Source organism: Pygocentrus nattereri, chromosome 9 (assembly GCF_015220715.1).
Source record: "Pygocentrus nattereri isolate fPygNat1 chromosome 9, fPygNat1.pri, whole genome shotgun sequence".
NCBI lineage: Eukaryota > Metazoa > Chordata > Actinopteri > Characiformes > Serrasalmidae > Pygocentrus > Pygocentrus nattereri.
In genome coordinates this window covers 30,833,232-30,847,444 of record NC_051219.1, presented here as the reverse complement: position 1 = coordinate 30,847,444, position 14,213 = coordinate 30,833,232, and the positions used below count along the sequence as shown (strand labels likewise).

Genomic DNA, 14,213 nt, shown 5'->3' with positions numbered 1-14,213 from the left:
CAAATTGTTTAAAATGGGACTCAGCAATTCAAGCGTATGTACACAATGTATAACTAATAAAACATAATTATTTTCACGCAATCTGGATTTGCACACCATTTTTGGGAAAATACATCTTCAAAATTATCCCTACATTTGGTGAGCAGCATTCCAAAGTCACCTTCCCTATGCCTCGCAGGAGACCTTTCAGAAGTAGAATCATCAGTCAAAGATACAGTTCCATTACTTCTAGCATTAACTATAGCAAAAAAAAATTAAAAATACTGCTAAATTGGAAAGACAAAAAAATTATTCTGTAACCCAGTGGACTAATCTGTTAACAGAAACCTACATTGTGAACAAGCATCAGCTGCAATTCACAACAAAATAGATGCATTTAATCTAAACTTATTAAAACTATGTAACATAAGTAATAGTACTCCAATATCAAAAATGTTTTTTTCCCTTTAGATATTTGAGAATGTATGCATGTATGTATGAATGTGTGTATATATATATATATATATATATATATATATATATATATATATGTGTGTGTGTGTGTGTGTGTGTGTGTGTGTGTGTGTGTGTGCGCACATTTTATAAAGAAATTTTGTATAATGCAACACACTATCAGCGTGTGGTACTGTGCAGGGGCGTGGGATGCTGTGGGGTCCTTAGGGTTTCCCCTCCAGACCTGTTTGTCTGCTCTGCCCTACCGCCTTCCTGGACCTCCATTACCACCGTCCACTCCCTCCCGTTATGGCAGAGCAAAATCAGCAACTTTAACTGACAAACACAGGACAAAGGAATCCTGTGCGTAGTGGCCATTTCAATAAGGCCAGAAGGGCACTTCAAAGGAGTCCTGTACAAAGTGGTCTTTTAAATAAGACCTGGAAAGTGGCTCTGATACGATGTTCAGTCTGCGCTGGGAAGCAGGTTCAGGCTTGGGGGGTGGGGTAACAGACAAAGAGTATGGAGGGGATAGGGAATGGTTGGTGGGGGTCCTTTGGGGTGCCCTGGCTCTCCCTCTCTTCTGCACAGCAAATCAATATTGCCTACTTATTATTGATGTAATAGACTATTGTATGTTATGTACAAAGATGTTGAATGTGTGTGTGTGTGTGTGTGTGTGTGTATACATATAGCTTACCACTTTATTTACTTTGCATACTGCCTGCCTGTCATTATTATTATTTTTGTTTGGCTTGTCTCACTTTTGTTGTTTGCCTTATGTATTGTCTGTCTGTTATGAGGGTTTTCTTTTTTTATTTGTGACATGTCTTGTCTTAACTTACCTGTCTGTCTCTTGTACTATATATTTGTTGCTAATAATAATAAAAAAACAAAACACAACAAAATAAGTGTAATAAAATGTTGGCCCCCACAAAATATGGCTACAGCAATATATTGTGGATAAACTTACTTCAGTGCATGTTTTGGCACGATGGTGGCTAAACAGAGATGAATAAATCTAATGTTGTACTTACACAGGATGTGTATGCATGAGCAAATCTGCTACTGCATGTCTCAGTGTGACATTTATAGCATCCAGTACATGACAAACATGCCTTAATAATTAGGGTTTTTTTCCCTCTATTTATTGTTATTATTATTTGTATAGGTTCTGTGTCAGAACTTATATAGACATTTTATGTGCTGTTGTATGAGTGAGTGAAATGTCATTAACATTTATTCCATCATAATTCTTTCTGAATTATTATGGTTGTTATTTAGATAAAAATAGAAAGGTAAACATTAATAAAAATGCATTGTGTCATGGTATCCTGACATTTGTGATATCTGTTGTATCAAAACGCTGCTGCTGATTTTCAGCCCTTCTGACATGGGAGAACAGAAAAAATCCAAATCGCTAATTTTAGCAACATATTGGACATGATTGCAATTCATTTCCATATAAATCGTTGTTTACATTTTATTTTTGTTCATGATATGACAGAAAAGATGTCTATGTGACCAGTGAGGAGCCAAAGCACTGAACTGCTAGGACTGCTGAGCTGGAATATTGAAATTTTTATGAGCAGTTATTATTACTGTCATCTGATTGCTTTGGCAATATTGTTACAAAGCTGGAAAGAATTGAATCAGGTGGGGAGAGGGTGGTGGAGGAAGGAAACAGTGGGAGATAGAAAATGAAAATAAAATGAAATGAGAGATTGTGAAGATTTACAGATGGATGGATAGACAGACAGATACACTGTGCAAGTCCTTATATGCAACAAATATTAGGAAACTGCATTAAAATAATCCAGCATTCTCTAGACTTACATCTCATCATCAATCTGAAATCATTATTAACCTTTATTACTATGATTTTTTAATTCATGTCCATGTTGCCTCGTATCACATCATTTAATAGACAAAATTATTTTCGTTTTCTGTAATATTCCACTAAAATGTACAGATTTTTGCTTCTATAACATTTTTGGAGTTCTGATTATATCCTGGTAGGGTCTCCCAGGGCGAACAGGTCTGGAGTGAAAACCCAGACTAACACGATCCAAAGTTCTCCATGCACATTGGGCACAAGAAATCGTGTACCCTGCCCGGGAAAGGGTCACCGGGACCTACCCCTGGAGCCAGGCCTGGAGGTAGTGTTCCACGGTGAGCGCCTGGTGGCCGGGCAGCCCACGTAATCCGGCCGGGCTCAGCCCGGAGAGGCAACGTGGGGAGGCCATGTGGGCCCACCACCCGCAAGGTCCAGCATGGGGGAGCGGTGCAGTGCCATATTGGCAGTGGGAGATTGCGGGGAGGCCCTAGTTGGCCTAGGCCCCTGCAGCAGAAACTAGCTCTTGGTACATGGAATATAACCTCACTGGGGGGGAAGGAGCCGGAACTTGTGTAGGAGGTTGAGAGGTACCAACTAGATATAGTTGGGCTCACCTCCACTCACAGTGTCGGCTCTGGAACCAAATTCCTGGATAGGGGTTGGTCTCTCTCCTACTCAGGGGTTGCACAGGGTGAGAGGCGCCGGGCGGGTGTGGGGATACTCACAAGTCCCCGGCTGGTGACCAGGCAGTTGGAGTTCGTCCTGGTGGACGAGAGGGTCGCCACAATGCGAATTAAAATCGCAGAGAGGAAAACATTGACTGTTGTCTGTGCGTATGCACCAAACAACAGGTCAGAGTATTCGGCCTTCCTGGAGCGAGTGGGCGGGGTTCTGGAAAGGGTCCCGCCCACAGACTCCATAGTCCTACTGGGAGACTTCAATGCTCACGTTGGCAATGACTGGGAGACCTGGGGAGGCGTGATTGGGAAGAACGGCCTGCCCGATCTAAACCCAAATGGTGAGTTGTTATTGGACTTCTGTGCCAGGCATGGATTGTCCATAACGAACACCAAGTTCGAACACAAAGATGTTCATAAGTGTACATGGTACCAGAGCTCCTTGGTCAATGATCGACTTTGTTGTCGTTTCATCTGACTTGGGATGGTGGCAGACTGGGGTGGTGGTCCCTATTTTTAAAAAGGGAGACCGGAGGGTGTGTGCCAATTATCGGGGTATCACACTGCTCAGCCTCCCTGGGAAAGTCTATGCAAAGGTGCTGGAAAGGAGACTCCGACCGATAGTTGAATCTCAGATTGAGGAGGAACAATGTGGATTCCGTCCCGGCCGTGGAACAATGGATCAGCTTGTCACCCTCTCACAGATTGTTGAGGGGGCATGGGAGTTTGCCAACCCAGTCTACATGTGTTTTGTGGACTTGGAGAAGGCTTATGACCGTGTTCCTCGAGATATCTTGTGGGAGGTCCTCCAGGAGTATGGGGTGCCGGGGCTACTACTCCGGGCTATCCAATCTCTGTACTCCCGGAGTGAGAGCTGTGTCCGTATACTCGGCATTAAGTCAGACTCTTTCAGGGTTAGCGTTGGACTTCGCCAGGGTTGTGCTCTGTCTCCACTCTTGTTTGTGATATTCATGGACAGAGTGTCAGGGCGTAGCCGGGGTCAGGAGGGCATTATGTGTGGAGGCCGGAGGGTGGCGTCTCTGCTATTTGCAGATGATGTTGTTCTTTTGGCGGAATCACATGGATGCCTCCAACGCTCGCTGGAGCGGTTGGCAGCTGAGTGTGAAGCGGTTGGTATGTGGATCAGCACCTCCAAGTCTGAGTCCATGGTCTTGGCCCGGAAAAGGACAAGGGGAAAGGACCTGCCCCAGGTGGAGGAGTTTAAGTATCTTGGGGTCTTGTTCACGAGTGATGGGAAGAGGGATCGTGAGATCGGCCGTAGGCTGGGACAGGCGGCAGCAGTAATGCGGTCACTGTACCGGACTGTAGTGGTGAAGAGGGAGTTGAGCCAAAAGGCGAAGCTCTCTGTTTACCGGTCGATCTACATCCCAACCCTCACCTATGGTCATGAGCTGTGGGTAATGACCGAAAGAACGAGATCACGAATACAAGCGGCGGAAATTAGCTTTCTTCGTCGGGTGGCGGGTTACACGCTCTGCGATAGAGTGAGGAGCTCGGTCATCCGGAAGGAGCTCAGAGTAGAGCCGCTACTCCTCCGCATTGAGAGGAGCCAGCTGAGGTTGTTTGGGCATCTGATCCGGATGCCCCCTGGACGCCTCCCGGTGGAGGTGTTCCAGGCACGGCCTACCGGAACAAGACCCCGGGGTCGCCCTAGGACCCGCTGGAGGGATTATGTCTCCAAGTTGGCCTAGGAACGGCTTGGGGTCCCCGGGAATGAGCTGGAGGAAGTTGCGGGGGACAGGGTCATCTGGGATTCTCTGCTCTCCCAACTGCTACCGCGACCCCGTTTGGACTAGCGGGCAACGACAATGATGATGATGATGATTATATCACTGTGCACCAGACTGCGGAGAAAAATAATCTTATCCAATAATATCATGTTTTACCTCCTCAGCCCCCTCATTACGGATAGTTCAGAAACCCTCTGTGAAGTAATGTCACAGTACAGAAATAAAATGTGTTATGATTTTTGTTTCATGCTGACTTTAAATAACACAATAAGTAAGTTTAAAAATGCGTGTTTGAATGCAGCTAAATATTTACATATGATATACAGTGAGGTCCTTGAGATTTTGTGTATATTATACATGTCCACCTGAGACAATGGCATATTAGATAAATAGCAACACTAGTATAACTACAGTAATACTAAGATACTAAATATTAATTTTACTAAGTTTGCTACTGATCAACCAAGTACCTGTGCTGAATCAGAGATGCAGTCAGAAAAGCATAAAGAGTGGTACAGTGGGACAGAGCAAGACAGCAGAAGTAGACAGTTTACCATGTTGAAGTAGGAGCGGATTTTGACTCCTCGTGCCAGATCCCACACAATAGCATTGCCGTCATGCCCAGCAGAGAACAGCACTCTGGGATCAAAGGGGTGGGGCTCCAACACAAACACCTCATCCTCATGACCCTGAGGACCCACAGGCACACAATACATTTAAGGGGCCATGTATTTGCCTCAGCTACAAATTTTTAGGAAATTAACCCATACATTATGAAATCTCAAGTTTCAATACAAATTAATTTTAATTATTTTGATCCCCTTCAAAATTATTTTTAAGAATACATTGACTACACAAATGTGACTGGGGAACCTATTTACACAGTAATGGAAAATAGACCATAACAATACAACCTTCAGATTGATGCATTACCACCTTCAGACTGATGCATTGTAATGCAAAATGCAAAAACTGCAGTGCACTGATGATTTTTTGAATTTTAATACAAGTGCTGGTGTATATTTCATCCCGAAATAAGCATTCAAATTATGCATCTCTCAGTATTAACAATGGTCATTCAACACCTACAAAAAATGAGTTTTGCCCAACTGTATATGGGTGATGTTAAAGGACAATTCCACTTTTTGAAAAATTCTGCATAATTAATAAAAAAATTCTGCATAATTAAAAAAGTCATTCAGAGTACTGTCTGCTGTGAAATGCTTTGTTTCAGAGAAAGCAAGTTGGAGTGAGGGTGACAGGAACTAGATGTCTCTAAAAGCTCCCTCTGAAAAAAAATATTAAAATATTAAATATATTTTAGATAGCAAATAAAAAGGTTTTATTTGCGCTGTAGACATCTCGATTCCTGGTACCCATCACTACCACTGCAAAAAAGCAAAGTCAGCAAGTTACCAATTAACCTCCACATCAACCCACTCTGCATGACGCGGTTTATGTCTCAACCATTTAAACTGTGACACAAATCAGAACTATTTCACTTATTTCCTAAAGTCACAAACACACATCTTAAAGAGCCATTAATAATTTTGGTTCAAAATAAATTTCATCAACCTCAACAAGGAAATGTTTCTGCTTAATAAGAACTAAACTGAATATTGCAATAAAGAAAATGACACTGATAATCACCTATGAACTGATGCATTAGAACATTTTGTTTTATTGGTGTTGATGAAACATTACTCTTACCATGAGGATGTGAATGAGGCTGCCCGTGTAGGAGTTCCACACCTTCAGCGTCAGATTGTTGGCCGCAGTAATGACTGTGTTGTCATGGCGATCCCAGGCCACCATGGTGACTTTCAGTTTGGTTACTTTGTCCTCCAGGGGTGGAGGGTTGTACTTGCTGGACAAAAGGGGACAAAAAGAAGATTGGCAAATAAAAAAGAATATAAAAGACTGGCAAATTCTCCTTCTGTTGTGTTTTGAAGGATCTATTTTACAAACATGAGCAGAATACACACGATAATAAACACAGATATGAACAGCAGAACACAATACGGTTGAATGCAAAAGTTCGAACACCTCTGGTCAAATGACACATTTTAATGATTTTCTAAATGAAAAAGGATAACACATCCTCCACAGGGAGAAAACTTAAATATAGCATTCCTGCAAACTGATTTAGTGCTGAGTTCCTCTGATTTAGTGATTTAGTGCTGAGTTTAACATAGTGGAAAAATTAAATCAAAAATGTGCCATAAATTTCGTACAGACCACATTATATGTTTTACTTTTTTCCCAATATATTAAATTCAGCATTTTAAGAAGCAATTGTGCATTAAAATATGCAGAAGTGTGTTTTCTGTAGAAGACTGGTAAACTTTTTACTTTGAAAATAAAAGTGTTTGACCAAGTGTGACAAAACTTTTGCAGACTTTTGCCAAAAAAGATAAAAATACTAAAAAGGACACTAAAAATATCTCTCTATCTATCTAATTTCATCACATCTGATTTTTTGACACAAGAATATGCCTATTTCTGATATTTAACCTACACTTCACAGTTAATCCTGTGATTGATAATCAGTACTGTTGTTGCATTTATGTTGATATGCAAACAACAGGATCTAACAAAGTCGACATTTTTTACATTTTTGTTCAGTTTGTGTCACAAACTACATTTTTGAACAAGAAAACACAAATAGGAATTAGCCAGCATGTCAACCACATCAGTAGCTTTAATCATTACTTTCAAATAAACAAAAGAACAATAAGCGCTTACTGAGCTGAACTACGCTCAGAATGAACTTGCATGAATCTTTTACACAGTGATAGAAAACACAAAAAGCTCCAATTCCACAGAGTGGCTCCTTTCACTCGGGCCAATATGTATGTGAACTCTGAAGGCAGATTTAAATGAGTTAAAGAGACCTTTGCCAAATTCTCAGAATAGATAATTGCAAGCTGCTCGGTTTGATAGCGTGAATTAAATGTCGAGTTTACTCTTAAGTTCACTGAGCCAGTTTAAAAAGCCTCAGATGTCAAGTTTCAGACAACACTTTGGACAGTGAAATGACTTCACCCACTTTCCATCCCATTTCCATTTTTACATTCTGCCTAGTTAACTTCTCACCTACCCACTACCTGCATAAGAACTAAATGTTTTATCTCAAATATGGGGAATTTACAGGAGAAGAAAAAACTATTTGTAACCAAAGTTAATGTATTAATTTTTGACCATTTTATCATGCAATTTTAACAAGATGTTTTTGTCAGCCAAAAACTGAAAAAACAGTATTTGAACAGAACATGAACACATTATATTCATAGATTATATATCACTGCTGTCAGAAGAAAACATCATATCTCCAAATGTTTGTCAGTTTTTGGCATAATTTGAAAATGCCTGTTATATCGCGTATAATTTTCATGATGAATTGGCCAAAAGAAATGGCCCAAAATGACTTGGAAAAAATTCTGGTTGCACTGACTTACATTAAAAGTAGTTTTTTTTCCTTCTCCTATAAACTTAACATTATGGAGATAAGAGGTTTTCTTCTGACAATAGTGAAATACAGATAAATTACTAACATTATAATATTAGTAAACAAATAAAGAATACAGTGCAATTTGATATATGTGAGCGTGTTAGCATGACTATTACAGATAAACAGCTTTTTAACTCTAATTTCCCAGGGGTCTGAAACTTTTGCACAGCGCTGTATATTGCGTAATTACATGGAAATGGAGAGGTTGTGGTGTAAGTGTGTTACCCTGGCAGTTTGGTGGCCATGTCCAGCAGGATACTCCTCCAATCCTGCTGCTGCAGCTGCCAAACCCTCGCCGTGCCGTCTCTACTGCCACTTACAAACCTGCAGGCACACACACACACACACAAATACTAGGTGAATTGCAAGGCAGACTTCCAATGAACACTCACTAGGGCGATACTGATAAAAGTGAAAGTTTGGTGAAAAATCTATTTTACACAGTTTTCCCCTTTAACCTAATGTTCTAACAAGTAATGGAAACTTACAATCTCATGCACCAGGACAAATGACATGTTCGTTGATTTTCTAAGTGAAAATAAGTTAACACATCCTCCACAGAGAACAAACAAATATGCCAATTTTAATGCACAATTTCTACTTATTTGCTTAATTTAAAATAAATAATAAACATTAATAAGAAAATAAATTATAAAAATGTGCCAAAACATTTTGTAGTTTTTTTCCAATATGTTAAATGCAGTTATTGTGCAATAAAAAATAGGAGAAACATGTCCTCTATCACCAATTGACCAGGGGTGGCAAAACTTTTCATGACTGTATGAACAGCAACTGTAGGTGTGCGCCAAATTTTGGGCTAATGTTGACATCTGACCCTTCACAAATGCAGTAAAAAAAAACAATACAAACACTTTAGCACAATAACCCTGAGTCACCTAAACATTCTGCTTGTATGTTAAATATATCATCAGATGTCACTTTGGAAAACAGATCAAATCTAAAAATCTGTCTGATGACTAATTTAAATAAAAAAAAAATTAATTTCTGATTAACTGCCTTTTCATAAAGCTGTATCTGTTGGTGTGCTGACTGAAAGTAGTGGTTGCATGTAGCTTTCTTTCTCATGTAAATCATGTTTTTTTCATAGTTTAGCTTATATTACAACCTGGGCCTCTTTTTCCATTTTTTCCCACTCTTGTTATTTTGCACTAAGCGTTTCCCTGTTAAAATATTCTCTATGCATACACGCATGTCTATTTCTAATACCCTTGGGTCCTGTTATACACCTCTCACACTCTCTTGTTCTGTCTCTCTCAACCTCCCTCCCCTTCCCTTCATTAAATTCGGTGTGAGAGGGAAATAGAGAGACATGCTCCAAGAAGAAGAGAGAGATGTGATTTGTGTTTTGTTTCACTGCTGTAAGCCTCACTGTACCTGTTACTGCAAAAGAGCCTGAAATTTGCATGATGCTTCTAAAATTGACATGTAACCACAATGTGTGTCTACGTGTGTTTTTGTGTGTACTTATGTTAAAACATACTTGTGGGTGTGTATGCGTGGGTGCTACCAGAGGCGTTGGATGTGTATTAGTTTTTTTTCTTCTTTTTCTTTTTTGCTGACAACATCAGGTCATAATACCCACAGGTTCCATTAATCTAAGCAAAAATCCTTCAACAGCACAAATCACAACCCCCTCCACACGCACACAATTAGTGATAACTCCTCACCTGTCTCCTCCGTGCGAGAACTGGATGCTGTCCACTTTATCCTGTGGAAACAAACACAAAAAATATATAATATATAATATATAATAATAAAATTGTCAGAATAAAGAGTTCAAGTAAGTGAATTCACAAAACTTGCGTACACACAGACACTCACAGTGTGCGATTCCAGCTCAGCTATCTTCTCTGGCTGGTCTCCACCAAAGTAATAAACTCTGATAATGTGATCGGTACTGCCTGTGGCCAGAAACATCCCACCTGAAACACAGTAATTAATACCAACATGAATTTACATACAATTAGTACATGTTCACTTAGGGTGTGCAATACACAAACTGAGGTTCAAGAGAATTTTTCCAGATTTACCCATATTTTACTATCACCAACATGACATATACAACTCAACAGAGCCTGTAAATTTCTTTACAGCATACCATTTCACATATTTTTTTTTCCTCTACAACTTTTGGCTGCTGGTTCTGTTGCCTCTCTTGTCTGTACTGTATAAACAGTGAACTCCACAGTTACTGGCACTGCTCAATAAACTGGGCAAAAACTGTCATATAACAAAAAAAATGCATACAGGAGTGTTGTTTTATTTAAAGAATGGTGTATCATTTCAAAAACACAAACATGCGCCACTAAAGAATAATACAAATGAAACAATTTAAATAAAGCCAACAAATTTTCATCACTGGGGGAAAAATCTTTCTAATCTCAGGATCTCCCTTGTTATTTATGACCATTTCTTGTTTCCCTGGGGCATAAAATACGTTGCACACACGTAAAAAACCCTTTTGCCATCAATCAACATGGGTAAAACCAAAGAGCAACTCAAATGACACAGAAGGTTGTGAACCTGCACAGAATAAGAAACGGTTCTAAAAACTGTTCAGTTGAAATGACAATTAAGCACAATCAGGGTGATAATAAAAATGTTTGAAAAGCATGAAACAACTTTAAAAAAATGTCACTGTAACTACAAGTGGAATTGTGTGAGTGGTCAGACGAGACAATTTTATTTTTTGGTCATGTACTCCCGTGGTCACGTTTGGCAAAAAACTCACTGGGTACGCTGAAAAGCACAGATTTTTAGAATGCCAATAATTCTGAAGTTGACTGAATTAATATATAACAATAAAAAAAAGTGAAAACTCTGAAAACAGTCATTTAATTTGATGAAAAGTTATTGTTGTGTCTTGTTTTGTGGAAAAAAATGTCCTTTATGTTTTTTTTCATGTTTTTGTTATTTCTGTACAACAAAACACTGAAAAATTGTGACGTGCAGACATAAACCTGTCGATACAGAATGTAATTCATTACATAATTACATAATGAATTATGTGATTATATAGTATAGCATAAAGACACTGATGACTCCAGTGTCTTTTCAACTATTAACTATAAACATGGAAATAAAACAGGTTCAGCAGCTTTGCTAAGAAAATCAGCATGTCTTCTCTGAAGCTTAATTAATGATTTACATACTGTGTTCTGAGTAGTGTCAAAAGTCTGTCAATTATTCAGAACAGAATTTAATTAATACATCATCAAAACACCACTAAATATCAAGTATAACTGTAAAATCCCAACAGCAACATGGGCTTCTGCTAATTATGCTGTTAATGCTATTATGTATCTTAAAACATTACTATCATTAAAAAGCCAGGTAATTTCTCACTTGTAGCTCAATGAAGCAAATATAGAAATAGTTAAACAATTGTTATTTTTTTTATTGTAAGCCAAATATATACTAACTACGTACACTAAATTTCAAGTGTTCACTATTTTTTCAGCCAAATATAGCAAACAGTACATCTGCATAAATTAGTGTTTCTGAGGAAAATGCAAAAGCTGCTCAAAAAACACAAGTGAAGCATAGTAACAGAGGTCTAAAACTAATGAAGGGGTGTGTGTTTTGCATGTGTGTGGTTTTGTCACAGTTAGATGGTAGCATTTCTTTGATAAGGTTTTTAAAGATCTCCTGTCACTGTGAATAGTTTTTCTACAGAGACTCTGTGGTATCTGTCTGAAAACAGAATATTTTTAGCTCCACTTTGAGGAAGCAAGTTTAAGCCTAATCAATCCAGCTGCCGCATTGCCTTTACCCACACATAGCAACACAGCAACAGGTTCAGGAATTAAAGGGAAATACCAATAATAACAGACTACTAGGTTTCTTTTGAAAAATTCCAGCTCATAAATATGACGTTATTAGATTTAGTTACAAGCTGGTTTATTACATCCTAATGAATGCCATATCATAAACTGGGACAGTAGAGCTATAAAAAAGTGGACGGTTTAAAAACAAATTATTACAATTTTCTTTCACTACAATGTAACATAGCATAGCAGCTACAATGGTGTAAAAGTAATGATGGGGTGCTTCTCCGCTCAGGTTTTTAAACTCACAAGGACTGATCTGAAAGCCCCCCTCACACGCATACTCTACACACACACACACACACACACACACACACACACACCTCTTTTGATGCTCTACTTGCACTATCTGGTACTTTGCTGCTAACACTGTTTACTCAAGTTTTCCTACCTCAGTAACTGTTGTGTTTATGTATGTTATCTGACTGCATGTCTCACAGATCACAGCATGTTTAATATCTTTGCACCTTATTCTCACTACCTCATGTCCAGAAATGTGTGCTGTGTCAGTGCTGCACTGGCCTGTCTGTTTACTATGTCTAATGTCTGTTTAATTTATTGGATTTATTACATTGGTTCTAGCTTTTCTAGCTCAAATTTTTGTTTGCACACACTGCACATTTGCACTTTTCGTTCCTTGTTGCACCATGTTCTTCCTGGAGAAACGTAATTTCACTCCTCTCTGTACTTGTACATAGATGGAATGACAATAAAAGCCTCTTGGCTCTTGACTTGACTCTTGTCTGGTTTTGTCATTTGTATATACCTTGAAACAATCTATTATTTTAACAGTCTTTAGTCAATGCACATTTGAAAGAAATCATTACACGTAGGGGTGAGAGGGGAAAAATGTAAAATAAACAACCAAGCTTCTGGTCACCTGCTCGTATTCTGTCAGCAAAATCCTCTACAAATTTTCACAGCAATCAGACAGATATTTTTTTGAGATTTACCCCAAAATCTGTGTACAATTAAAGCAGTTTTTCAATCACAATATTTTTTACTTAATTATTATTATTATTGCTATTATTATTATTATTGTTATTATTAGTTAGTTTTGACAAAGTACAATTAAGAACCCCAAAGTAAACAGATGAGGATCACACATATCCTGCATGAAAATATATGACAGTTATTGTTTTTATCAAGTGCACAGATTTATAGAAATCTAAATCCAACATTGTTCACCAAAATACTTGGGACAAAAATGTTTTTTCACCAGTTTTTGTTGCAACAGTACAGAGATTCATCAAGAATATACTACAGATGTTATATAAATAAAATATATTTTATTATTTTGATATTACCTCTTCTCCTTTGTGGTCAAAAGTATATTGTTTGACAGCCTCCTTCACTAAAAATATTCATTTTTATGCAGATAGTTTTTTATGAATTCAGATCAGATATTTAATGAAGTCAGATAAGTTTGTTTGGTTCATACAACATGCATTACATATAACTAAATTACTTTTGCATCAATTTACCAAAGTTTCCTACGGAGTGTTACACCACCCCACCCCCAACATGTTACTTGAAGAGACTTGAAGTGATAAAGGTAGAGTAAAAGGGCTGGGTGTGATTACCTGCACTGAAGGATGAACATATCATCTGCACACCTGGCCTGGGCCGCTCTGTGAATTTGCTGGGTCGTAGCCTATATAGACATGCACAAACAAAACACACACACACACACACACACTGTTACATGATATTACAGAAAAATGAAAATGGAAATTTTGAGTGTAGTTTGAAAACAGTCTTACAATTCCAATGTATCCTAGAATAGCAACTAAAAGAAATGATGCGTTTTCTGTGGTAGGGAGTGAATACCACTCACCCAAATTTAAGTGTGCGAGCATCCCACTGCCAGAAGCAGATGGTTCCATCTGCACCAGTGGAGGACAAGAACCTCTTATTACCACTGCAAAGAGGAGAGAACTACACACACACACACACACACACACACACCAAAAAAACATAATGCACAGCAGTGTCATTCACGTTGGTAGGGAATATGTTTGTAGACATATGTGTATGCATGTAGGTTTGCGGAGTTGAATAAATATGTGTTTACACATTTATGTATGCACTGTGTCAAAGGTTTGGAGACAACTCACCTTATTAAAATTGCAATATCTTTGTAATATCTTTTCAATT

At 38.6% G+C, this 14,213-nt stretch overlaps 1 protein-coding gene across 3 annotated transcripts in view; it reads right to left on the bottom strand.

Moving 5' to 3' along the window:
• LOC108433089 (pleckstrin homology domain interacting protein) overlaps positions 1 to 14,213 on the bottom strand; it is a 63,765-nt gene that overhangs the window by 36,316 nt on the left and 13,236 nt on the right. For all 3 annotated transcript variants that reach the window (XM_017707418.2, XM_017707426.2, XM_017707436.2), the window contains 7 exons: positions 13,894 to 13,994; positions 13,640 to 13,710; positions 10,051 to 10,151; positions 9,897 to 9,937; positions 8,434 to 8,532; positions 6,408 to 6,564; positions 5,252 to 5,386 (listed from right to left, as the gene is read on the bottom strand). In XM_017707418.2, coding sequence (XP_017562907.2) covers positions 5,252 to 5,386; positions 6,408 to 6,564; positions 8,434 to 8,532; positions 9,897 to 9,937; positions 10,051 to 10,151; positions 13,640 to 13,710; positions 13,894 to 13,994 — 705 coding nt within the window. The remainder of the gene's footprint in view (positions 1 to 5,251; positions 5,387 to 6,407; positions 6,565 to 8,433; positions 8,533 to 9,896; positions 9,938 to 10,050; positions 10,152 to 13,639; positions 13,711 to 13,893; positions 13,995 to 14,213) is intronic.